The sequence below is a fragment of the Manis pentadactyla genome, chromosome 13 (assembly GCF_030020395.1).
Source record: "Manis pentadactyla isolate mManPen7 chromosome 13, mManPen7.hap1, whole genome shotgun sequence".
In the NCBI taxonomy this organism is placed as follows: domain Eukaryota; kingdom Metazoa; phylum Chordata; class Mammalia; order Pholidota; family Manidae; genus Manis; species Manis pentadactyla.
Window position 1 is genome coordinate 4483262 of NC_080031.1, and position 25704 is coordinate 4508965.

The 25704-nt window shown below is 57.2% G+C and overlaps 1 protein-coding gene across 1 annotated transcript in view; it reads left to right on the forward strand.

The window, feature by feature from the left end:
- LOC118929696 (centrosomal protein of 164 kDa) overlaps positions 1–25704 on the forward strand; it is a 36989-nt gene that overhangs the window by 6718 nt on the left and 4567 nt on the right. The window contains exons 5-24 of the mRNA XM_057490654.1: positions 4194–4571; positions 5530–5607; positions 7352–7435; positions 9972–10057; positions 10811–10966; positions 11785–11928; positions 13454–13591; positions 16133–16342; positions 19452–19571; positions 19653–19809; positions 20603–20680; positions 20906–21037; positions 21352–21474; positions 22519–22662; positions 23061–23144; positions 23298–23366; positions 23777–23943; positions 24278–24401; positions 24728–24795; positions 25248–25476. Coding sequence (XP_057346637.1) covers positions 4194–4571; positions 5530–5607; positions 7352–7435; positions 9972–10057; positions 10811–10966; positions 11785–11928; positions 13454–13591; positions 16133–16342; positions 19452–19571; positions 19653–19809; positions 20603–20680; positions 20906–21037; positions 21352–21474; positions 22519–22662; positions 23061–23144; positions 23298–23366; positions 23777–23943; positions 24278–24401; positions 24728–24795; positions 25248–25476 — 2769 coding nt within the window. The remainder of the gene's footprint in view (positions 1–4193; positions 4572–5529; positions 5608–7351; positions 7436–9971; positions 10058–10810; positions 10967–11784; positions 11929–13453; positions 13592–16132; positions 16343–19451; positions 19572–19652; positions 19810–20602; positions 20681–20905; positions 21038–21351; positions 21475–22518; positions 22663–23060; positions 23145–23297; positions 23367–23776; positions 23944–24277; positions 24402–24727; positions 24796–25247; positions 25477–25704) is intronic.

The following is a 25704-nucleotide window of genomic DNA, read 5'->3' on the forward strand; positions in this document are numbered from 1 at the left end:
CAAATAGAACCCCAAATTCATGTCACTGTAATACCTAAACCTCCCCCCACTGCATTTTTTTTACTTGAAAAGGAACATTCCCTACTATATGTGCTTTGTCTAGTGTCCAATTTATTAATTTTAGCAATTAAGATTTCTCTCAGAATTCCCAAGGTGTTCACATAAGCAGTAAATCAGCAAGTGAGAGTTCTCCAAACATTTGAATATTTGTTGCAAGTTCAATTAAGCTTTTCACAAGTCTAGTGTATAACTTTCTTTTAAGTACTTTAAACACTTCCAAATGAAAGCTCGCTCACATTTTATCAGTGATCACACAACACCAGTAAAACAATAGTGCCTATTTCGTGGATTTAAGTTTGTTTCCTTACTATCGCTTATTATTATGTCCTTATTACCCTGTGTGTTCTTACTACTTCTGACTCTCATTTCGTGGCCGTCAGCTCACCTGGAGAGCCGGGCTGGCTGGGGTGGCCGGGGCCGCCGGCAGGCCCTGAGCTGTAGGTGAGCCTTCCTGGGTGAGCCAGCTCTAGCCGTCAGGCAGGCCCTTTTATACAGTCAGCCTTCCTTTATACCTCAGAAACTGTACACATTTTTGGTTCTGCACAGTCAGATGTGTTTTCATTGTGACTTCAATGCTTTTTACCAAATGTGACACTCTTTTCTGAGTGTCCTGTCTTTGCCGTCAGCCTGATCTGTGTCTACTTGGAAACTTTTCCTTCTGAGTGGGGCCCGGCCTGCTTGCATTAGGTCCAAAGCCTTCAGTCTGTATGGTTCCCGGAAATGACAACTCTGTTTCTTCTCAGGCACCATTAAGGCTTTGTAATACTGGTAGAACCAGTAGCTTAGGTTTTGAGCCTGGAAGGGTGACCAGGAATAGGAATGGGGTGTCAAGAGGACATGGGAAAAGAGGCCAGTCTGCATGAGCCGAGTAGAGATTCTGCCCTTGATGTCCGCATGTCTAGCACCTGACCCACTGCCTGGAATGTAGTATGTTTGCTGAGCAAGTGAGAAAAAGACAAGCTGGGTGGGTGGATGAGCCCTGCTGGGCCGGGGCGGGTCTGTCTCTTTCCCGGCTGCCCCTCCTGCATAGAGTGAGTGCCCCGTCCCTGCCATCAGCTGCTGCATCGAGAACCCAGTAGATCCGGAGGGACTTTGACTTTGGGTTTGTTAATTTCTACTTCATAATGGATTACACATATCAACAAAACATGTGTCCTCTTCTCTGACCCCCTCTGGGTTTCTAAAGCTTCCCTTCTGAGGAGCATATGCTGCTTTGCGGGAGGGGGAGCTTTTAAACAGACTTTTAATAATCTCTTTAATATAAATAGGCAACCCAGTGTGATGGGCAAAGTCTGGAGTGGGAGGCGTTAGAGACACCTTCCCCTGCCCTTTGCCATGTAGGGTGTTGGGTCCCCGCACCCCAGCCGCAGGCACGAGCCAGGGCTGCTGCTGGTGGGGAGACCGGCGCGTCAGGACAGGCGAGGCTGCCTCCGCTGGGACCAGGCCCTTGAAAGGAGGCTTTGTCCCCGCGTAGACCTTGGGTCCTCGGAGCTGCCCGCCGCTACTGCTCCCAGGCATCCCGGGCAGCCCTGGATGGGCATCTCCCTCCGTTTGTTCCTCCCCATCGCCCAGCCAGCAGGCACTTCGCTCATGATTCCGTGAGAGGGCAGGAGCGTGGCGAGAGTGCCCCTCAATCCCTCCCTCTCTGTCTCCTTCCCCTTCCTTGCCTTCAACTTGAACCCATTTCTGGTCCACCACAGAATCAAAGCGGCTGGGTCCGTGGACGGACACTGAGGGTGGGCGTGAGTGAGAGAGGGGGGCTGAAGGGAGGCGAGCAGGTGGCCAGTGGCCCGTGGCTCTTGTGAGCAGCCCACCAGCAGCTCAGAGGCGAGGGAGGGAGCTGGGCCTGCAGAGAACAGGGTGACAGTCAGTGTGACTGGGAAGCGCTAACCACGCTGGGGAACAGCGCAGGGAACTGGGACCAAGCAGGGAGTGAGTGAGACATGGAAAATGAACCGGGCTGGTGGTCGGGGCGGGGGCGGGGGCTGTCTCCCCAGAACAGGGTCGGTGCAAGGACAAGGACTGTTGTGTTCAGCTCCTCGGTCCTCCACTCCCTCCTCCCTGAGCTGCGTGGGTCCGCGGAGCCCCCGGCCTCTGTGCTCTGGGCTGGAGGAGGGCAAGGAGGGGGACCGCTGCCTTGGAGCCCTCATGGCTTTTGGGGGGAATGCTGAATATTCATGAAATTGTTCTTAGGCACTTTGTGGTACCCCTCCCCACCCAACCTGCCCCTTGCAGATGGTGAGGCTTTTTTTTGAAGAAGCAGCAGAAATTTGCTTGCAGATTCTCAAGGGCCTGGGGCTGTGACAGGAAGAGGCCCAGCTCAGATGAGCTGAGAGCAGAGCTGAGAGCAGGGGTGCCTGGGGTGCCCCCCACCCTTGCTGTGTGTTTCACAGAGTAGCACCAAAGGAGACTGTACGCAGGGCCTGGCGGCGTCCAGGGCAGGCCTCAGGCCTTGGACCATGATGCGCGTGAGCAGGGCCTGAGCAGGACGGGTGTTCGGGGGCACATGGGTTCTCCAGACAGTCGGCTCTCACCCACCCATTTGTGGATGAGGTACAACAGATGCCAGGCCCCTCTGCTGTCCTTCCCTCAGGGCGGACCTCTGGCTGCCATGTGGCTGCGGTTAGTTGACATGGGTGCTGAGAATGCAAACTGGGTGTTTTACTCTCTGCCTTCAAGTGTTTTAACGCCTAGGTAGACAGCACTGGATCCGCTCCATCGCAGGGAAAGCTGCTTTTGACGAATTTAAGCTTGAGAATGGCATAGACCGGCCTAACATTCTTGTAGTCTGGCTGTATTTTCTCACGTACAAGAATGGGGGTCTGTACTTGAGTCTGGTGACCTCTGACCTATCAAAAGATAGGCAATTTGTTTTTCTGTCGTCTTGAATATTAGTCATTACTGTTTGTTTAGCCATTTCCCACTTAATAAGCACTATAACATATATGTAAGCTTGTAAAATAAATACTGTATCTCCATTTTACAGAGTAGGAACTCCTCTATCTGCATGACACTCTTGAATTTTTGAAAAAAATTGAACCAGCAAGCATTTACTGAGCACCTCTTATGTGCCAGAAACTGGGCAGTCGGGATAGCAGGGAGCTGACCTGGTGAGGGAAGCCAAGGAGGAAACGAGCAGTCAGGACACAGCGGCTGTTGTGGGAGAGGATGGGAGGCTCACTGCAGGGCAGCTGGCCCGGCGGGAGAGGAGATGCCGGGAGGACCCGTGGGAGTTTGTCAGAGTAGATCCGTGTGTGTCTGTGTGTTTCAAGAATGCACAGCAGAGCAGCGGAACAGCATTATATGTACTTACAGGCAGGAGGGGCGGGCGTGTGCAGGGTGTGGCTGGGGCCATGTGAGGAGATGGGAAACCCGTCCTGAAGGCCAGGGGTGCTCTTTGTGGTCTGACACCTCCTCTGTCCCTTAACCCAAGATTATGAGCTGAGTGTGGCCAGCTCACAGGTCCCAGGCCCCCTTTATTCCCACCCCCTTTATCTGTCACAGGGCTCCCCCTCATCACTCACTATCTACCCAGCCCATCTGTCACCACCTGCTTCTCACAGGTCTCAGTTGACAGTCCTCTGACAGAGGGCGCTGTCTGTGGGGTTGTCTGTGCCACGGAGGGTTTAGGGAGACAGCTACCCTCAGTGCCACTGAAGGACTCCCTTGTGATATTTTTTCCCTGCTGCCTCTTAAAAATGAAAAACAGAAATTCTGGACTTTGTTATTTTTCTCTCTTGTGATTCTCCATACCCATCATTGAAAATAAATATTGACTTCTGAGTCTGTAATCTTATGATTTGGTTAATGGGGCTGGAATGAGATGAATTTTGCTCAGGGACATGATATGTGGTGACATTTGTGTGGTCCGCTGTGGTGGTTCCCAGGCCCATCAGTGGTTAGGGGGTCAGGCCGGGTGTATCCAAGTCACCATGGAAGGGCAGATTTGGTAGATCTGGGTGTAGCCAGGAACCTGAGTTTTATCAAGTTTTTGGGGTGTTTGATAAACATCAGTGTCAGAACCAGGGCACTGGCCTGTAGGAGTCAAGGAATGGCAGCTTTGTCTCGTAGCAAGCCTGTAAACTCCATTTGTTCACTCCTGATGTCTTTCTAACATTTCTGCTGTTCCCTAGGAGTCTCTGAGAACAAGCCAGCCAGAGGAGAAGAAGAACACCTCTCTAGATCCAGATGTGGCCGGGCCCCCTCCTCCTGGCAAGCTCTTCAGCCAAGGTGCAGACAGCAGCCTGAGCAGTGCCCACAGCAAAGGGCAGCAAGGAAGAGGGGCAGGTGCTTGGGTCCCCGAAGAGGAAAAGAGTGAGGAGAGTGATCCTGGGTCATCAGGGATTCTGGTGGACCCTGGGGAAGACCCTGGGGCCGATCTGCCAGCCAACGCCAGTAAAAAAGAGGCTCCAGTGGATGCAGGAGAGGATGGTTCCAGGACAGAGGAGGCCGTGGTGGGGCCAAAGAAGGAGGCATCTGTCCTGAAGGAGAGCGGATCAGACGCCAGCGAAGTAAGTCACTTTGTCCCACAGGCAGCAGCCGGCAGCACCCCTCTGCGGATTCCTGTCCTGCGTCTTTGTTACTGAGCTTCAGTTCAGGCCCTGCAGTGGGCTGTCACATCAGCCCAGACCTTTAATCGTGACGGATGCGCCGAGCCCCAGCAGGCAGTACAATCCTGAAGGCAGCTTCAGACCTGCTGGCGTCAGCAGTTCACAGGGACGTTTGCTCTCATGTTGGCTCCCCCCTGGTGGTATCGGGACTCTTCTGCTTCCTTCTTCTTTCCTGCTGCCCCCCTTTCTACGTCTGCACGTTGGTTTGGGGTCAGTCACATTGCAGCAGTCCTGAGTTCCTGTGGAGGGAGCACTAAGGGCTTTGGGCACCCCTGGGGGCATCTGCCCCAGCACTGACCAGTTAGGTTATGAGAAGATGCCACTCATTAACTTCTGTGACTCTTTCTGCACCAACCCGAGCCACCAGGTCGGTGACCCAAATGGACAGAAGTAGGTCCCAGTGCCTTTGGCATTTTTGATTTTTGATTTTTGATTTTCTAACCCTTCGTCTTTCTCCTCCTCCGGGTAGATGGCGAGAGGGTTTGTTTAAAGAGCTTTTAGCTACTTCTTGGAGTAGATATTCTCACTCTGATTTTTCAGGATAGCATCACACTTCCTGACTGCCAGCTTCTAACCATTTCCACTCTGTTTTGCGTGACTCTCCTTACCTGGGTCAGTCCCTGTTGACCCGAGCCAGAGTGTGGTTATCCATACGCAGCTGCCCGGACTGAGTGGGGGTAGGGGCTGGTGCAGCGTCCAGAGAGAACGGGAGGGTCCACAGTCCTCTTTCAGGTTTTCCAGAAGAGGTGGATTTCGGTTTGGGCTCAGCCCTACATTGGCACCATGGCCTGAACCGAATTCCCTGGGTGTTCCTGACCTTTGTGCTCTGGGTCACTGCTCCGTGGGTCTCTTTCCCCAGAAGTCAGAGATTAGTGAACGCCTGAAGGAGCTACAGCTCTCAGACTCCACTGCTTCTGACCCCAAGTCCTTTGGCCTGGTGAGTATGAGACGAGGGGCAGCAGCATGGTGGGGAGAGCGTGGATCTGGGAGTCCCAGTAGCTTAGTCATTTGCCCAGCATAACACAGCGTGTGAGCCAGGGAGTTAGGTTCAGACCTGGGTCCTGTATAACTCCAGTTTCTCAGCCCATTAAGGATATCAATATTTCATAGGTTTGTTGTGAGAAGAATGTGAGACACGGAATGTAAAACATTAGCATATACACATTAAATAAATATTTGCTATTACTACTATTATTGCTGTGTGAATCCCATAGCTGTGAGATCATGGGAATTGCCTCTGGGCTCTGGCAGAAAAATAAATCTAGGAGGTTAGAGACTGGTGTGTGTGCGTGTGTGTGTGTGTGTGTGCGTGTGTGCGTGTGTGTGTTACGGGTGAGGACCAGTCCTCAGGCCCTGGCTAGGAGGGATGCTGTAGTTTCATTTCCAAAGTGTCCTGGAATGCCAGCATGCATGGCTCTTGTACCCAGCCTGCTGTATCTCAGCTTCATTTGCCAGGTCTGCCTCTAAGGCTAAGAGGAGTTGCTTGGGATGCTTTTTGGCAGAACATTACCTCTGGTAACCGTGCTCCATCTGTTTGGAGGAGGCCGATCAAAAGGAAGGGATTAGTGGGAGAGGGTCAGGGATGAGCAGTAATGATAGGAGGGGATGCAGAGGAATTAGAAGGCTGTGTGCTGTCTCTCTCCTCCCTGAGCCGTGGATTTAGGGGGCAGATGGCAGCTGCATTAAGTAGAGCAGAACTCAGACTGAAAGGAAAATGTCACCAAAAGGGAAAGCCCACAAGCTAGGCAGGGATCACAGAAAGTCACTGTTGACAAAAACCCTCGTGAAGAATAGCTGTGCCACAGAACTCTTTGAAGCAAGGGCTCTGGCCCTTCTGAAGGGGTCTCTGTGTGCCCATCAGCATTTTTCTTCTCTGGGGGATGGGTGGAGGCAGCCATGGACAGCAGGGCCAGGTCCTGGCTAGGCGTCCTGCCATGCATCGGGGCTGCTGACGGAACCCCCCTGTTAGCATGCTGTCAGGTAGTAATCCTTCACTTAGCCCCGCAGGGAGCTTAGGCTTGGTGGGGGCAGGATTCCAGTGCTGTGGCAGCCGAAGGGCCGTGAGGAGCTGGCGCCTGTGTGGGCCTGTCCCGAAGAGAAGCCTGTGGAGACAGTGCCACTCATTAATCCCCACTGTGCAGAGGGGTGCCTGTATAGGGATGGGGAAAGAACAGGCTGGAAGGAACCTCCTGAACTCACCTCCGAGCTGCCTGCACGTGTCCTGGGCACCAGGCGGGCGAGGCAGCTGGGGAGTGACGTGCTCCGCAGCACGTGCCATGCAAAGAGCTTGGGCTTTGGACTCAGCCCAGGGCACCTCTGACCCCTAGCCCCATTGCTTAGCAGCCGCGTGACCTTGGGCAAATTACATGTGCTCTCAAACCTCTTCCTTAATAATTTTATGGTGAAAAATTCTAAGCATACAGGAAAATGAACCTTATAGCAGGTACCCACATACTCACTACCTAGAGTCTACAGTGAACATTTTTCCACACTTGCTTTATCACATCTTTCCATCTAGTCATAGTCTTATTTGAAGGTTAAATTAATTAGTAGATGTTGGAATGTGTAGACCAGTGCCTGTTGCAAGTAGGCGCCTTCATGGAGGGCTGGGGTGGAAGAGAGGCTCTGGGGGGCACTGCCTGTGACGGGCAGAGTTGACCTCCTGTCTCCACTGTGTCCAGGACTTCGGTTTTTGCAGCCGGATCTCAGAGCGTCTGTTGGATGTGGGTGAGCTTTTCCCAGCCCTGGATGGAAGCCACTGGGAGGTGAGTCTCTCTGGGTGGTGGGCTGGGCTGGGGCTCACGTTCTGGGATAACCCAGAGCAGAGCCCTGCCCGTCCCAGGGCCCATCTGGGAGTCCCCTCCCTCCCAGTGCCGTAAGGCAGGGCCCTGATTGTGTCTGCAGTGGGGCTTCTGGCCATTTCTGCTCTGTTGCTGCTATGAATTAAGTTATCCCCCGACCTCCCATATATTTATTTAGCGCCCAAGGGTTGACCACCTGTTCATGTACAAAGCACTAATGATAACTTTTATAAAATATTGTAAAAGTGACCATAAAATTATTTCAAATAATACAGAAGATTGACGTCTTACTCCCATAGGCAGGGAGTATTAACGGTGTCCATTAACATTTTTTGTGTGCCTTTCTAGACATTTTTCTATGTATATATAAGCACATCTATTTTCTGTTCATTTATCTTTTTCTTCCCACACAAACTGGGAATGTGCTACAACAGCTGCTTGGCAGTATGCTCCTTCAGTTTGAGAATAGACCCCAGTGTACCTTCTTCTTTTTATTGGTTGCATAGCATTCTGCTTTATGAATGCACCAAGATTTATTTTAACTGGGGACTGGATCATAAATACAAAATCCTGGAGCTGAGTTCGGGGCGGGGAAACGGTGTCTGGAGCCGTCTTAGGCCAGAGACTCTCAGCGTGCCTGCGGGTCTGCCCTTTGTGAGGAGGCTCGCATGGCTCACCTCGGCGTTTTGGTCCTTTCGTTTCTTTTCTGGGGCAAAAAAGTCTTGGGATCAAGTAAAACTATTCAACCTCTGTCTGGGTACTTTCCCAGGTGTCCCCCTTTTTCTAGCAGGGGGCCAGCTCAGTTTCCTGCAGAAATCTGGAAGGTGAAACAAGAGGAAACACATAGACTTTGTAGTTAGTCCTTTCTGACTCGGGGCTCAGTCTCCCGATTTTTACTGTGATCACCCCACTTCGTTACCCATCTTATATTTTGGTTGCTTAAATCGATTGGCCTGTGTGATTAATTTTTCTTGGAAAGGGAGAGAGGGAGCTGTCGCTGAGCTCGGTGTGACTGTCAGGGGAGACCGGTGTGAGGTGCACTGGCAGGAAGAGGTGAGGGGAAGGGCTTGCGCCCGCCGCTGTCTGCAGGCTCTGCCCAGGCGGGCGCGATTCGGAGCGGCAGTGCTGGCGGGGAGCCCTTCTGCCGCGGGCACCAGGAGCTCACAGGCAGCGTTTCTATTTTTACTGTAATTTGGGGGAGCTGGCTTTTAGTTCAGGCCCTGCCCTTTCTCGCCCATCCAGATGGCAGAGTGGGCTGCAGCTGCTGGGGCTCAGGCTGCCCGTGGAGCAGTGTGGGGGCTGTGGGCACAGGGCTGGGGCCAGAGCGGTGTGCCAGCCCGGCTGGAGCCCTGCTGGGGAAGATGGAGTGCGCTGTCTCCTGCCCCACTGCGCCTGTTAACCCTTGTGTCCCGGAACACACGGGCTCCTTCAGTGCGGTGGAGGAGTGCAGGGGCCTCGGGTGGGGCCTGGCACTGGCAAAGCTGGTTTTTGTGTCTTGTTTTTGTTTTTGTTTTTGCCTTAGGCTGGGGAGAGGGGAGGAGTGTGAGCAGAGGAGCTAACATTGGTGGCATGTCTTCTTTGGCCCACAGTTGGGCTTTATGTATGTGATCTCATTTATTCCCCACCAGCAGCCCTGTGTGCTGTGGGTTACCACCCCGCTTTACAGCGGGGAGGCTGCCTCCCGGCTAGGAAGGGGTAGAACAAGGGGTTGAGTCCAGGCCAACTACCCTACTATCCCGCGTGGCTCCACCCTGCAGGAAACATTTGAACTTACCGAGAATAGTCCTGTTTCTCACCAGCTTGCTAGGTTTGTCTAGATGCCCAGGCTTTATCATGAGATTTGGGGGGCGGGGGGAGGGTCTGGATGGATGGAGTAATCCCTGCCTGGAAAGGGGTGTCATTGTCTGCTAGGGGGACCCGGGTACAGGGGGGGAGCTTGGAGGGAGCCAAGGGGCACTGGGTCTTTCTCCCTTCAGGTGCCTAAATGGTGCCCGTTCCATGGGGAGAGTGGGCTGTCATCTCACCAAGTCACTGTGCCCTCCAGGATCCTTCCTCTAATGTGCTTGTCTGCTGCCCCCAGTTCTGCCCACTCTATTTCAGCCTCCCTGAACATCACGGATGCTGGGTGTCTGGGTCCACTGTGGGTCTGGGGTGCTAATGGGTGTCTCTGCTTTCTCTCTGCAACTTGCCATGGAGGCTTCCGACTGCAGGAGGCAGGCCTCTCTGTTCCTTGTGTTCTCCTTTAGCCTCTGTCTTCTGACTGCAGCATCTGGCTCATCCTCCCCTCGGCCAGGAAGGCTTGGCCCTGGGAGCAGCCATGAGCCTGGGGGCTTGGCCCAAGTCCCAGGAGGCTTCACTGGACAGTAGGCAGGCCTTCTCTCTGTGTCCTCAGGGGTCCTCATCCACTCAAGCCACTTCTCAGGGTGGGCGTCAGTTGAGTAATCTAGTGCCCCAGTGCAGACCCCTCCAGTATACCCCTTACACTGCTACTTGCCTGCAGGCCCAGAGGTTGGAAAGAGGAGGCAAGGATGACAGCCAGTCCAGCCAGGATGAGCTGCAGAGCAAGCTGTCCAAAGGCTCGCAGAGGTATGGGACCTGGGAGGCTGCCCCTCCTGCAGCACTGCGTGGACTGGGGCAGAGTTCCCGGCTTTGGTCTGCATGGCTCAGCCTGGGCAAAGTGTGAGTGAGTGAGTGAGTGAGTGAGTGAGTGAGTGAGTGAGTGAGTGAGTGAGTGAGTGAGTGACAGAGAGAGTGAGTGAGTGAGTGAGTGAGTGAGTGAGTGAGTGACAGAGAGAGTGAGTGAGTGACAGAGAGAGTGCCAGGGTTTCTAGCTTCTCGGGCCTGCGCTTGTGATGAGAGAAGGGCTGCCACCCTGGAAGAGGTGGGGGGCAGTCATTCTACTTTCTGGATCCTGAAGAGCTATCAGCATCCTCACTTCCTAAAGCTACAGTTTCATGCATTTTCTGTTGTCTCACCACTGGAATGTGGCTTCTCTTTTTCTCCTCTTTTTCTGCTCAGTCCTTGCACCCCTCCTTGATGGTGAGCTCTGGGAATGGGCACACCTATGAGTGTGTCTGGCTCTCTCTCCTGGGCCGAGCAAACACAGTGCAGGGGCCTGGGGAGGCTGAGTCTAGTGCCAGCAAAGGGTGAACTCAGTAGGGAGCTTCTCCTTCCTGCTTTTCTGGCTGCCTTGACCTCCGTGGCTTCCATGGATGTGGGGCCAGGGCTGGGGTCCAGCCGGGAGGAGGACTGGACCTGGGTCCACGTACTCCACTCCCTAGTTCTCTTCCTGCTTTCTAAATGGAGGGGCCTGACTGCTGCTCTGGCTGCTCTGGCCAGGTCATCTCCTTCCCTTCTGCATGGGGAAAGGCTCCAGGGTCCCCTCCACAGCCAACCCCTTGAAGAGGGGCCCCTGCAGGCCCTGGAGCGCAAGGGGGCGGAAGAGCCTGGGGAGAGTCCTGCAGGCAGCTGCCTGTCGCCCGTGTCCCTGCCAAGGTAAGGGTGAGCTGGAAACTTACTGGGTGGCGGGGGCCTGTGTGTGGTATGTTGTGTGTGTCGGGGCTGAGCCAGATGGGGCAGGGAGAGAGCCTGGGGAGAGGGGGAGAGCTGGGCTGGATGTGCAGGCTCAGCAGCAGCAATTGCAGGTTAGCCAGAGAAGGAGAAGGCCTGCCTCTTCCTGTTCCTCATGCTCGGGCCATAGCTGAAAGTGGGGTACCATCTGATTAGGGGAGCTTAGAAGCCCTTGAATGAAGGAAGCGTCTCTTGTGACGTAGCCACCTCCCTGCCAGGGACCACGACAGAGGCTGCTGTGGCCATTCACCTCAGTGCCCAGCCTGCCAGCCCTGCTCCCACAGTCAGCCCACTTCTTGCTGTCGGCAAGCCAGGCCCTGGGGGTGGAGGGTGCAGAGCCCCAGGCCTCCCTGAGGCCAGCTGAGGGGACCTTTGTGCCCCGGCCTGGGCCAGAGCCCCGTGTATGATTGCTGGTTCTTCTGTCTCCTGGTGAGAAGGATGCTGGTCTCAGAGCACATTTAGTTGGCATGAGCCCCTGGGCGGAGCTGAGGAGCTGCGTGCAGAACTTCTCCTCAGGCACCCTAACCATCCGTGTTCCATGTGGATATGAGTGTGTGGTCTTCAGTGTAAACAGCCCGGAAAAAGGCAGGGAGCGGGGAGTGAGGCTCAGGGCCCGAGGCAGGGAGACTGTTAGGGCTACCTCCCTTGTCCCCATCACAGCTCTTTTGCCCCAAATGGGGTATGCCTTGGGCCTCTTTCCTTCCTACTGGCTTTAACACAATTGCTTCCTTATTGCTATTAAGGGAGGGGGTCCCAAGCCCCCCTGCTGCCCACGGGAGGGGCCAGGAGCAGTGCGCTGGGGCTGAGGAGCAGGGCCCTGGGCAGGAAGAGGCCGAGGAGTCCGAGAAGGTGGCGGGCAGCCCTACTCCACTGGTCTCCCCGGAGATGTAAGGGCCCGATTTGATGTCTGTCCTTGTCCTCCATGGTGCTGGGCACCCCGTCCCCTCTGGTGGGGAGGGAGGCTGTGGACCCTGCCTGGGGATGGAGGGGAAGGAGGGGTTTGCCCTTTTTTCTGTGTGCAGCCTTGAGACCCCCAAGCAGCTGTGGTCACAGATCCTTGTGTGGGGTCAGCTTAGGTTTGTGGGCTCCTGGTCAGAACCTGGGGTGTGAGGGAGGAGAGTAGAGTGTACCTCCTGGGTCACAGGCAGAAACCTGGCAAATCATGTTTTCCTTTCTACCAAGCACCATTTTCTCTTAAAAAATTTTTTTATGGAGGTATTTATGTACATGAAAGTCCACAAATCTGAACTGTGCCGTCCGTGAATGTTCCCATGTGTCTGCACCACGCAGCAGCCGCCCAGGCCCAGTGTAGAACATTTCTGGCCCTGCAGCGTTTCCTCAGCCCCTCCCCTCTCACTCCCCAGCCCCAGGCTGCGGCTGTCCTGGCCTCTGTGCCTTGCGCTCCTCTCCCTGGTCTCCACCCCCACCGGTGGGGTCACCGGCGTGCGCCACCTGCCTCTGTGCCTGGGTTCGCGGCTCAGCAGCAGCGTTTCTGAAACTCAGATCACTTAGCTCTCCTCCTCCATGTCCACCTTCGCCTCTCTCACCCCTTTTACACGTGAGGGCAACAGGCCCAGAGAGGCAGAGGAGTTTGCCAAGGCCGCGTCGCCAGTCAGCTGGAGCCCTAGGACTGGACTCCAGTGACTGGGGCCCTCGGCTTAGTCTGCAGCCACTGCTGCTTTTCTCTGCACGGGGAGAGACAGGCTGTGGTCAGTTTCCCCTCTGGGAGCCCAGCAGTGCAAAAGGCTTGTGAGCCCTCAGGGTGCGGGGCCGACTGTTGGGCAGACAGGCTTGCGCACTGATTACGCACAGGAGTGGCCCTGAGAGAGGCAGCAGCTCCTGGTTCAGCATGGCGCTGCAGGGGGGGGTGTAGGGAAGGGGTAGATCCTGCAATGACATCTCTGACCCTATCGAGTGACACAGCTTCCCCCGTCCCCCTGTGGCTGTGGACAGCCAGATCAGGATGCTTTCTGTAAGATAGGAGGGAACGTGGTTCAGAGACCGACCCTGTGGGCAGGTCAGGGGCAGCCCCGGGGGCCTCTGGGAGGGAAGCTGGGCAGTGAGTTCCTCCCCACCTGCTGTGGGCAGTGAGTCGCCCGACTGCGTTTCTCCTCCCTTCCCAGTGAGGCTGCCCCTGCTGGGGTCGCAGACACCCACCTTGACCACCAATTTCCATTTGCACAGTGTGCTTAGGAAACATCTTCTTTCTTTCCTGCGTCTTTTCAGGCCCTGTAACATCCTTGTTGTTAATCTTTACTAACACGAAGGATGGATTGATTTTTCTGGGTTCAGCGGGGTGTTGCTCTGTGTCTGTTGCAATTGTACTATGGGATTTTAATTTACAGGGTGACTGAGTGACAACATGGAAAGACCAATGCCACTGAGATAAGAATTTATTCCTTACATTCCTAGAGAGAAGAGGGCCTGCCACATGACGCAGGGCCACCTGGGGAAGGGCCAGGACTGGTCAGCAGATAGAAGAGAAGAGGAGGGGGAGCGTGGCCCAGAATCCTCCTTGGGGTTTTTGAGGGAAGGAGTGGACCAGCCAAGGTGGGTACCCTGAGTGAGTGTGGGATTGGATAGTTGGAAGACTTCTGGTGGGCTTTGGGCTGTGCTGTGTCTCTAGTTGCCTGTTACCTGGTCCTGGGTGATCTAGGGCGGAGAAGTATGGCTTGGTGTGCATTAGAAAGGAGATGGTCTCCGGTACAGCCTCAGGATTGCTCAGTTTGCATATGAAAGACATGTTTCCCTGGCTATCCATCAGAATCCACGAGTCCTGGGAGGGGCAGTCTCTCCTCCAGCAGCAAGCTTTCTAAGATGTCAAGACATCATAAAATACAGAAAATAAAGACCAGGATTAATAGAGTCTGTCACCTTTCTTAGATATTGACAAGCTGAACCAGGAATGGGGAGCCAAGCGCAGGCCCAGTGGGCAGGGCTGGCAAACAGCTACTGCCAGGCCCGCCGTGTGGCCGGGGGCCTGGGTCTGGGAAACAGGGACATCCTCCCCTTTGTGCCTAGCAGCTTGCATGAGGGGTTTGTGGGCAGAGAGTAAATGGATTAAACCCACTGGGTTGAATGCGAAAGAAGACAGGATCTCTTTGGTTGCGGTCCCAGTTCGGCCGTTTCAGATCCCTCCCACCTGTCCTCCCTGCCCTCCTTCGCGCCTGGGAGATGCTCAGTGGCCAGCCCGAGAGGACGGTGCGCCTGCAGAGCCTCCTCTTGGCCACTGACTCTTGGAAACTGGGTCTCACTGGTGCTGTTACCTGAGGAGTGGCCTAGAAACCAGAGCTGCCTTTTTCCTCTGGAGTCCTATCCTTGCCAGTGTCTCGTAGCTCTTGCAGGCCCATTGCTGACTGCCCTGGCCCTCGCTGGGAGCTGCGGATACTAGATCTTTAAAACAGGGACACGGAGAAGAGACCCACAGGATGTGTGCCAGGTATGCAAGCAAGGCCATGGGTGCGTGCAGCCTGGGCACACGCTGCCGCGCCGCTGAGGGCCTGTGTTCCCGCAGCGTGTGTCCCTAGGGCTCCGCGTAGCTGTGAGGCCCGCAGGGGAGAGACATCACAAGGCACCATCGCAGGGAAAAATGCGTCCCCAGCCAAGGCTGGAAATGAGCTGAAGGCCGATGAGGCAGCGAGCTGCGGGAGGCTCTTGCTGAGGCAGGGGTTTCAGATGGTGGCCACCCCTCTTAACCTGCACTCGGGGGGGCTGCCGGCAGACTGAGAGGAAGCCAGGAATTGGAGGGAGGGAGGAAGTGCAGTTCGGGGCAGAAGAAAATGGGAGGCGTGGCTCAAGACTGTTTCCAGCGGAGTTATGGTGTTAGGAAGGGGGAAGGAAAGATCTTCATGAGATTTCGGAGCCTTCCGCAGCCTTCTACAGCATCCCTCTCTCTGGGATCCCAAGGGACTGCCGTGGAATTCCTAGGTCCTCGTTCTCTCTGCTGTCTAATGGGGCCTTCCCACTACTTTCCGTCTGCTGCAGCGCTGGAGCTGGGCTGGGCAGGGGGTCCCGTGTCCGCAGGCGCCCCTGTTCTCCTTTTGCCTAGTGCTGTTCTTGATCACGGCCACACCTGCATGCTGCTAGTTCGCCAGGGCCACCGTGCCAGCCTGCCACAGCCTGTGCACCATGGGAAAGGTGCTGGTGTGTGGCGAGACCAATTTATAACCTAAGATCGAGGGACCTGGGAGGGCAGATGTGGACTGGCTTTAGGAAAGCTGCTCTGGGGGGTGAAATACTTCATCCTGCTTATGCTGTCATTGCTCCAAATATTCTTGGGGTTTCTTTTTGGGTATTTCCTTCAAGGACCAGAATATAAACAACCTTCATTACATCATAGACATCTTCTTAACCCATACCATATCCCTTACCTTAGCACCCACCATGCGCCCAGGTGAGCCCTGCCTTTCTTTTGCCCACTTTGAACGAGCTCAGAGCAGTGAAGATGAGGGGCGGTGTGCCTGGCGGCCTTGCTGTGCTCTTGCTCCTTTCTTCAGCTGGGGGAGCGGTCTCCTGCCCAGCTCCCTTGGCTGTGGGGCGCGGATTTGCCATTTCTACACCTCTGCAGCCTATTCTGGGTCTCAGGGTCAGGAGACATGCTGTTGCTTCTCCTGCTGGCTCCTAGGTTTGGCCTCTGTTCAGTTTGGGAGGCACGGCAGCCTCTGAGGACCTGCCACACTGCTGGCATGAGCCTCAAGTAGAGAGCAGAGCCCAGTGGGGAGGCCGAGATGGGCCGTGAACCATCCTGGGAGAATCCGTGGGGACAGAGCCTCCATCTCCCCCTGCTGCCTCCAGCTCTCGAGCCATGTCTCTAGGCTTTCACCTCGGGCACAGCCTGCAGTCCACGGAGAGCCTACTGTGGCCCTTTGCCCAGGGCTCTCGGGGCCTTAGACGGCCACATGGGGCTTGTCCTGTAGAACAGGTGCTGCCTGTGTCCTTGAGAGGGGCAGTCTTGCTGCCCACCCTTGAGTGACCTGATTGGCATGTGTGATTCCAGATCGTGGGTCCTCCATGAGGATGTCTGTTTAACCCCGATGCCCAAAGGTGGGTGGGTGTTCAAACTAGTGAAATGCTGTTCCCCTCCCTCGGTAGGCAATTGGCAGAGGCTGCGATGCCCCAGAAGAGGCTCTCAGAGGCCACACTGCAGGCCAGGGAAGAGGCAGTGGCCCAAGAACTCGAGCAAGACCAGAGGCGGCTCCTGGAAGCGAAGCAAGAGAAGATGCAGCAACTGCGAGAGAAGCTGCGGCAGGAGGCAGAAGAGGAGACCCTGCAGCTCCACCAGCAGAAGGAGAAGGCTCTCAGGTCCTGCCCCTCCCCTTACCGGCCTTGCAGTGACCTGGGGAGCGAGGACCCCCTCCTCCCTCCCCAGCCCCACCAAGATTCCTCCTTGACGGCTGGGCTGGAGGAATGGGCTTCCTGGCCAAGGCTCATGCCCTTGGCAACAGTGGGGATAGCTGACATCTTTTGAGTGCTTTAATTCTATTAATTCATTTAGTCCTGAGAACGGCTCTTATGAGGTGTTATCGGCCCCATTTTGTGGGATCTGTGATAGAGACAAAACCGAGGCACAGAAAAGTGGAGTGACTTGTCTGTTGACGCTGATACACAGCGGAGCCCAGGTCAGCCCAGGCGGTCTTTCTCTGGAGCCTGCTTTCTTCACTTCTGAGGTGACCTCTCTCTTGGGAGTCCGGGCCTGTTGGGACCACGCAGTGTGAGGTCCTCTTGCCCAGGACCCAGAAGTTCCTGTCTGGGTTTCTACTCTCTGAGTAGCTGACTGGGAGGTCCTAGACAAATAGGATGCTTAAGCCTGGGCTGGGCCTGTGGGAATGTGATTGTGTGTATCTACGTGCAAACAAACTAGAGGCTTATTTTTATAAGACAAGGCATTCTGCACTGGCATAGTGGCTCCGCAGAGTCACTAGGTACCCTGACTCCTTTAATCTCCCTGCCGTCTTTAGTGTTGGTTTTTATTCTCAGGGTCTTGTCACAGTCCAGCATAGCTGCTGATTTCTAGCCATCATGTATGACCCCCAGGCAGGAAGAATAGGGGAAGAGTACACCTTTTAGCTCAGTCAGTCCCTTTTAGGTACCTCTTGGAAACTTTACCCAATAACTTCTGTTTATTCTTTGAAGATTTTTGCTGGAAATGTTACCCAACAATTTCTGCCTATATCTCACTGATTGCCCCTGGTTGCAAAGGAGACTGGGAAATGTAGTCTTTAGCTGGGCCTCTTTACCTAACAGAATAGACTCAGGGTTCTGTTTGTAAGGGAAAATGGGAGAATGGATATTGAGAAGGTAATAAGCAACCTCTGTCAGAGCTCTAGTGTGGGAAAGGTGCTCCAAAAAGGTGTTAATGTATTTCTTTACTTGGCAATTTAAGTAAAGACTCAATCCTATCCTCTTGGACAGAGCATCCAAAGGAACTTACTGTTTTTATATGGTCCATAGCAAAGAGAATATAAAACGTTTATGCTTAACTTAGAGACACTCACAGAACACCAACACCCGATTACCCCGTGGGTGGGGGACAGTTCTCTCCCATCAGCCCATCGCAGGACCCACAGACGCATGCTCAGTCCTTGTATCACCCCTCCCGGATCCCCTGCCAGGGAGCATCCCGAAGATCGATCTCCCCCAGCATCCTCTTCCAGCCACCTGAAAACTGGGGGCCGGTCTCCTGACCGCCCGCAAACAGCTTATGGCTCAGCTCACCTTGGGAAGCAGCTCCCAGAAGGAAATCCCGGCGGTGATTCCCTGCCAGCCGACCAGACTTCTCCTCCTCTTCTGGGCTTGGCTGACTGTGCTTTGCACCCCTCCCCCAATCCCTGAAATCCAGAGGGTGTCCAGGGGCCCTGTTAGATTGTGGTGAAGACAAGCATGCCGGAAGTATCTGGCTCAGGGCCTGAAACACAGGAGTTGCTCAAGAAATGGTAGCTCTTGGTTTTCAGGTGAGATCAGTACAATTCCAGAGGCCTTGACTGTGTGACTTCTCTGTCGGCCGTGTCTTGCTTGACTCTCTTTGGAATAGTTCGTCGTTAAAACCCTGTTTCTGTTTATGAGCCTCTCTGAGGGGTGGGGCCTCCTCTCTTCTGGTAAATGTCTACTTGGTAGAAATTTCTGGAAGCCACAGCTGACCTTGTAGAAAATATTTCTTGAGTGAGAAGGCAGGGAGAAAGATAGGCAGGCTGATCCTTAGTTTCTTTAGTTGTAAAATTGAGAGATTGAGTTTAGCTGTAAGGTGAAGAGAAAGAGTTGTAAAATGGAGGACTTAACCTCTAAAGGCCCTCCCACATTCTGTGGTGTTATATACAAATTCAGCCATAGAATAAAGAGAAGCATTTCTGGGCAGTCTAGAAGGAAGGATTTTTATTTAACTCAAATTTTCTATCATAGTGAAAGACAGTAATGGTGTAGATAGCTTGAAATAGGAAACAGTCCTAAGTCTCTTTTGGCTTTAGAATTCAGTACAGAAGCTTTTCAAAGAAATTGTCTCCTGAGTCACGGTTTTCTTGGGCTTGAATTCCCTGAGTGCACCTGTGAGGATGACGTGATTTGTGTAAGCGGGGGGATGTCCTCTTGGGGTGAACTGGTTCCCATCACTGGTTTGTGAATAAGATACCCTCATCCACAAACAAAGCTTGCCTATAGCCTGGGGCTGGTGTACTTTTCAAATTCAGTGAACATTTATTTTGCACCTATTTCATGTCAGTTACCGTGTTCAGCACCTGGGTTATTACAGATTCTAAGACAAGATTTCTTTCTTGAAGCTCTCAGACTTGTAAGGAAAACAGATGCACAAAAGATTGATTACGGTGCAATCTGATGTGCGGTACAGGCGGTGGAGGATAGGAGAGGTCATCTACAAAGGCGACGGGACAGGAAGGCCGAATCGATGAACCGGAGGGAGCCGGACAGACTTCTCGGGGAGGCGGGGGCTGCGTGTTGAGTGATGAACGTGGCTTCATCAGCTAGAAAGGGAAGCGGACGCTAGGGAGAGGCGCAGCCCGAGCCAGGCTGGGAGCCGGCAGGCGCGTGGTGGGGCCGGGGGGTGGGGGGGGTGGGGGGTGGTGGCTCGTCCGGTGTGCCTAGAACAGAGCCCTGTGGGGGGGGGTGGAGGGAGATGGGAGCAGAGTGGGGGGGGGGCAGACGCGCCCGGGCCCAGCGGAGGCCGCGCTGCGGGGAACCTAGCAGGAGACGCTGCCCTGAGGTCAAGCAGCCCGTGGCCCATTTCCGGCGGGGCCCGCGGCTGCCCCTTTGCCCTGGGAGGTAGCGCAGGGGGGCAGCAGGGCCCGGAGGCCGAGTCCGGTAAGACTCGGGAAGCTCCGCGGGCAGTGGGGGCCGCGCGCCGGGATGGTGCGTGAACGGGCGGGCCCCCCGGTGAACTCGCCTTTCCTCCTCGCCCGCCCAGTGCCCTGAGGGAGCAGCTGCGGAGCGCCGCCGAGGAAGAGGCGGCTCGGATGCGGGAGGAGGAGGGGCGCAGGCTGGCCCGGCTCTGGGCGCAGGCAGAGGCCGACGGGGGCCGGGCCAGGTGAGGGCACCCTGGGGGCCGCCCGGCCTGGGGAGGCCGTGCCGAGGGCCCAGGCCCACCCCGTGCCCTCTGTGTGCCCAGGGCCCGGCAAGAGCTGGAGTCCCTGGAGGAGGCGGAGAGGGCCGGCTGGGAGCGGAGAAGCGGACGAACGCCGGAGCGGCTCCGGGAGGAGGGGGCGCAGGCCGCCCTGGGCGCCGGGAGGGAGGCGGCTTTGCGGCAGCCGCAGGAGGGGCAGGAGGTGAGCGCGCGGGGCGGGGCCTCCCCTCCGACCTGCCCCTGGGCCGCCCTGGGGGCCGGGCTGAGCGCACGTGCTGGGGGGAGTCCGGCCCGCCGCTCCGCGTGGGCCCCGGGAGGTGCCAGCCCCGGCCGGGGCTGCGGGCCGAGGGCACTGCCGGCGTCCAGGGCTCCCTCCGCGGCCGGCCGGGCCAGTGCTGTCAGCGGCAGCGCGACGTTCCAGGGGACGTGGCCTGTGGGGTCGGGAAGATCCCACCCCTGGGAACTGGGACCAGAGGCGCTGGAACAAGGGCGCCTTGTCCCCACCCCCTTCCTCCCGTGTTAGTGGCGCCTCAGGAGGGCTCCCTCTGCGCCCCTCAGCCCCTGTCCCCGCAGTCAGATGCCCATCTCCAGGGGAGAGGCGGGAGCAGGTGACAGGCCGCGGGAAGCTTGTTTTCTTTTGGTGGAGTGGGGGGCTCCGGCTCTCAGACCAGGAGAGCCTGGTCGGGCTCCGCGTGGTGGGGGCATCGCGCCCAGACCTCCAGGCCTCCCTGCCTCGGGTCTCGCTCACAGACAGCAGTAGCAGCTGCGTGCCCGAGGCCCACTGAGCGCCCTCCACTCTGGCCTTCATGCGCCTCCTCGTCTCCTCGCTGCAGACTTGAGGGCCTGAGCTATTTCAGAGGAACACACACATGCCTGTGGCTCCTCTGGGCCCCTCAGATCAAAGGGGTGCTGGGGACGGTCTTCCCGGCTCCTCCCCCGGGGCAGTGCCAGGCAGCCTGCCCTGCGTCCCTCACAGGCCCTTTGTTGCTCCCCAGGCTGTGGCAGCACTAGAGAGGGAGCACAGGGCTGAGCTGCAGCGGCCGTCTTCCTCACGGGAGGCCCAGCGCCGAGAAGTGAGAGGCAGTGCCCTGGCCTGGGAGGCGGGGCCTGGGTGTCCTGGCCCCTGAGGGCGAACCTCAGCACCCCGTCATGGCAGCAGGACCCAGCCCCACCCCTGCCGCTCGGGAGGGAGCCTCCCTCTCCCCCTGGCCCGTGGGGATAGGTGCTGGGTGCTGCAACAAGAGTCCCCGTGGCCGCTCTGCTGTGCTGACTGTCACACTCCCCGGGGGCCTCCTCAGGTGGTGTCCAGCCTCCAGAAGAAAATAGAGGACACACAGCAGAAAGAGGAGGCCCAGCTGCAGGAGAGCCTCGGGTGGGCAGAGCAGAGAGCGCATCAGAAAGTTCACCAAGCGCTGGAGTACGAGTGGGAGGTGAGTGCTGGTCCGCCGCGTCGGCCTGGCGGGCACCTGTTGTGGGTGGTCTGCCTGGCCTGGCCCAGGGCTCCTCTGCTTTGCTGCTGGTGTCTCAGATAGGGTTAGAACTTCTGCTCCAGTTTTAGCCTTAGTTCCCTCAAGGCCAGGTGCTTCTCTGCCCCCATGGCCCTCTACTTGTGCAGGGAGGGGGCTGGAGGAGGGCTGTGTGTGTCATGTGCGCATGGGGGACGATGGGCAGGCGTGAGGGTGTTGCATGTGTGCACGGGTCCCGAGTTGCTGGTCCACTCTCGGCCCTGCATGTTGCCCTGCAGCTCAACAGCCTCCTGAGAGAGAAGCGCCAGGAGGTGGAGAGGGACCACGAGAGGAGGATGGGCAGGATGAAGGAGGAGCACCAGCGGGTGGTGGCCGAGGCCAGAGAGCAGTATGAAGCTGAGGTGACCGGGCCTCATCCCTGGCGCACACTCACGTGCACACCCCCTGGGGGCCCGCCCTCAGCTGGAGGGCAGCGGAAGGGGCAGCTGTGCTCAGAGATCGTGCAGGCCTCCTTCCTTGGCACCCGCACCCTGCTGTGCTGAGGTCCTGTTTTCCTTTTCAGTAAAGCTGGAGATGAAGTGTGGTGCCCTCTTGGGCAGCCCGCCTCGCTCCCGTAGAAATAATGGCTCACGTGTACTCAACGCACACTGCGCCCGCGCTGCTCTCAGCCTTGTGTGTGTGTGAACTCGTTTCGCCCTCACAGCACCCTTGGGGAGTATGTACTCCCATTACCTCCCTTTGAAAATGAGGAAACTGAGACAGGGGCATGTCAGCAACTTCCCCAAGCCCACCCGCTAGCAGGTAGAGGAGCGGGAATAACAGTCCAGACTGACTCCAGAGCCTTCCCCTTTAACCCCCCAGCCCCATGCCACCAGGGCTAACTGGAATGCCAGGACACGAAGAAGTAGACTGGCAAGAGCCAAACAGTATTTAGGTATCTGCCCATCTTCAGCTTTGGGCTGAGGTGGGAAAGTTCCATTTGGCAGGTGGCCACAGGGCGCAGTGGGCCTCCGCCTGGGCTTTCCAGGCCCCCCTCCAGTGACTGGAACTGTACCCAGACTCTGCACGGTCTTTCCCTGGGCAGAAGCAGCCGGCCTGTGATGAAATGGGGTTGACCCCCTTCCCCAACCAATTCTGACCTTGCTGAAGAAGAGTGATGATTAATTGATGACCTCTCTCCCCTCAGGGAAGGGCAGCTGGGCCCGCGGGGGCAGTAGGAGAGGCAGCTCCTCCTCGGACGTCGGTCTGATGACCGCGTCAGTGGTGGAGGCGCTCTCGGGGATAGGAGCCCTGCCAGCCTCGACGCTGTCCTCCCTCGAGGAGCTGGCCCCAAGGGGGGAGGGGGCGCTGGCCTCTCTGTGCCGAGGCTGCAGGGGCTGCGGGCTGTGGGGTCAGGGTGTGAAGGGCCGCTGCAGTTTCCTACCGGCGGCCCTCGCCCTGTGCAGGAGAGTAGGCAGCGGGCTGAGCTCCTGGGGCGCCTGGCCAGGGAGCTGGAGCGCCTGCGGAAGGCCCACGAGTGGGAGCTGGAGGGCCTGCGGCGGGAGCAGGACGGGCAGCTGGAGGGCCTGCGGCGTCGGCACCGGGAGCAGGTGGGGTTCTGGGCAGACACTTGGGGCTGGGGTGGGTGAGCCTCCTGCCACCCCCGTGCAGGGCAGGTAAGTGCTAGGGGGACAGGGCCTGAGAGCCTCCCGAGTGGGGGCCTCCCGGGCCTCCCCAGGCTGGGGCTCCTTTGCCCCTCCGTTTGCTGGGCCAGGGGACGTCACTGCAGGGGGAGCGGCCGGCCCCTTTGGGCCCTGGGGTTAGAGCCTTTGCCTCCCCTCACTGGGAGGAGACGAGGGTGCTGCTTTCCCTGGAGGCCTCGGGCAACGGAGCCTGGCCTGGAGTGCGAGGCCTGGTATGGTGGCTCAGAGCCCCTTCCCGCCCCTCAGCCAAAGCCTTATGTTCGTCCTACATGCACATTTTTCTCTCCACCTACATTTCCACGCAGGAAAGGAAATTCCAGGATTTAGAAGGGGAACTTGAAGCCAGAACCAAAGATGTCAAGGCCAGACTGGCTCAGCTGGACGTCCAGGTGGGGGGGCCGGGGTGGAGTACAGGACCTCCAGGTGCCCTTGACCTGGGAGTGATGGCTCCACAGGAGAGGGTGGGCCCGTCCTTCCTGCCCCTCGGACTTGGGGCCTGGAGATGACGGCCCCAGGGCCCCACGCCTGCCCTTCCCCTGCAGGAGGAGGCTGCCCGGCGGGAGAAGCAGCAGCTCCTCGATGCACAGAGGCAGGTGGCGCTGGAGAGCCAGGTCTGTCTGCACCTCCCGTGCTCCCTGCTTTGTCTCCCCCCTATTCCTTCCCCTTCCTTCCCTTCTTCCACCCGCAGCCCGCTTTCTCTCCATCTGACCCGTCCAGGGCCTTCGGATTCCAAACTATGCTGGCCGATATTCCACAGAGAGCACCACCCCGTGGAATCCAGCTCGGGGCCTCGGGTTTGGGGGCGGACGGGAGCCTGTGCGCGGGCCGCAGACTCGCTGGCCGCACCTCTCCCCCCAGCTCTTTGGGCTTCCCTGTCCTCTGCTGCTGCTTGCTTCCTGCTTTCCCCTCTTTCTCTCCTCCTACCTTTCTGAACAGGAAAGGAAATTCCAGGATTTAGAGGCGGAACTTGAAACCAGAACCAAAGATACCCGGGGGTTCCTATCTTTTCTTTTGTCCTCAGGAAGCTGCAGCCACCCTGGGGCAGGCGAAGAAGGAGCACACCCACCTGCTGGAGTCAAACCGGCAGCTGCAAAGGACTCTCGATGAGCTGCAGGCCCGCAGGTCGGAGCTGGAGTCCCAGGTGGAGCAGCTGCAGACCCGGAGTCAGCGGCTGCAGAAGCACGTCAGGTGCTGTGGGCACCCTGCACGGAGCCACCCCTGCTGCCTCTCACCTGCCCTCTGCTGCTCACGCACCCTGTGTCTTCATGGCCCACTTAACAGGCAGAGGGGGAGCCGGGCAGAGGGTTAGTCTGCTGCATTTTGTAGTGAGTTGGGGGCTGTTAAGAGGCTGTGAACAGCGGGGGAGCCCTGGGTCTGCCAGTCCTGCCTCAGCCCTGCCTCAAGGAATAGGACGGAAGCGAAGGGGTGGAGGTGGTCCCGCGCCCTCCCTCACGCTGGGAGCCCTGGCAGCTGTCCAGCTGCTTTATCATGTGACCCCGCTCGCCTCCCTTTCCCACCACAGGGACCTGGAGGCCCAAGTTCAGAGGAAGCAGGACATGTTGAAAGGGCTGGCAGTTGAGGAGGGTGATGCCCCATGTTCTGAGCCAGATCTCCACATCAAGGACCTGAGGACATCCCTTGGGACTGTGAGCCGCTCTGCGCCTTGGAAGGGACAGGGTGGCTGGGCTGGGGCACCACAGAGGAAGGGCACTCCAGGCAAGGGCCAGTTCTGGGGGCACTGGGGCATTGGGAGGGCTCCTGCTCTGCCTTATACAGACCCGTAGCCTCCGGCTTCTCCCATTCCCGGTCCCACATGTCCGGTCCAACGGCATCAGTGAGTGAGTAAGTGGTGCCTCGCGGCTGGGAGAGCCGCTGCCGTGTCTCGGCCCCAGGGAGGGCTTTGGAGTCCTTTGAGCTGCAGTGTATCTGAGTTTGTTGAATTTGATGGGCCTTTCCTACCGTGTGTTCTTAGAACCAAACCAAAGAGGCGTCCCCTGCCCTCTCCCAGAGCAAGGAGGAGACCGGCTTGTCCTCGGACAGGTGAGTTCCAATAGTCTGTCTTACTTTGGGTGAGGATGCCGTGAAAGGGTCAGTGACTGCCTGCGTCACAGAGCAGAGAGGTGCTGACGTGAGGTGACAGCTGTCACCCGTGGGGCTCAGTTCAGGGAAGGGGGCCCGAGGGGTCCTCTCTGGTAAAGCCACACAGGTGCCCATTGTGACCTTTGACACAACATGTGAGGTCTGCTGACTTCTGGTTGAGGACCAGGTTCATGGGGTGTCTGTCTGGAGGCCTTAGGTGCCATCCCCTTCAGTCACTGTGGGGGACTTGGTACAATGCATGAAATGCAACATGGTGTTTAACGGTGGCGTCCCCACATCGCCCCGCCCCTGCCCTAGCCAGTGGTCTGTGCTCAGGGTGGGCATCTGCTGGCATGTGCTCGAGTGACCCACAGCATGGGTTTCTGGAGTGTTTTCCCTCTCCAACTCTCCAGCCCTGGACTGCCCTCCCACAGCATCCAGCACTACGTCTCTGCTGAGGGGATAGCTCTCCGGAGTGCCAAGGAGTTCCTGGTGCGGCAGACACGCTCTATGCGGAGGCGGCAGACAGTTCTGCAAGCTGCCCAGCGGCACTGGCGCCGTGAGCTGGCCGGTGCTCAGGGGGCAGACGCAGACCCGCTGGGCACCGAGGCCCTGGAAGACGTGCGCAAGGACCTGGACGAGGTTGGGGTCTCAGAGCGCCTGCAGCCAGCCCTGTGCTGGGAGCTGGGGGACGGGGCTGGGGGAACGGGGGCAGCAGCCCCTTTGGGCTCACCTCCCCCTGGGCTCGCTGGCTATGTCATTTGAGGGTCTCGGCAGAAGATCACACCTGGTCCCTTAGAATTTAGATGGTGCTCAGAGCTGCTGAGGAAGTGTGGGTCCAGGGGAGGGCAAGAGGCTGGCAGAGGGGCA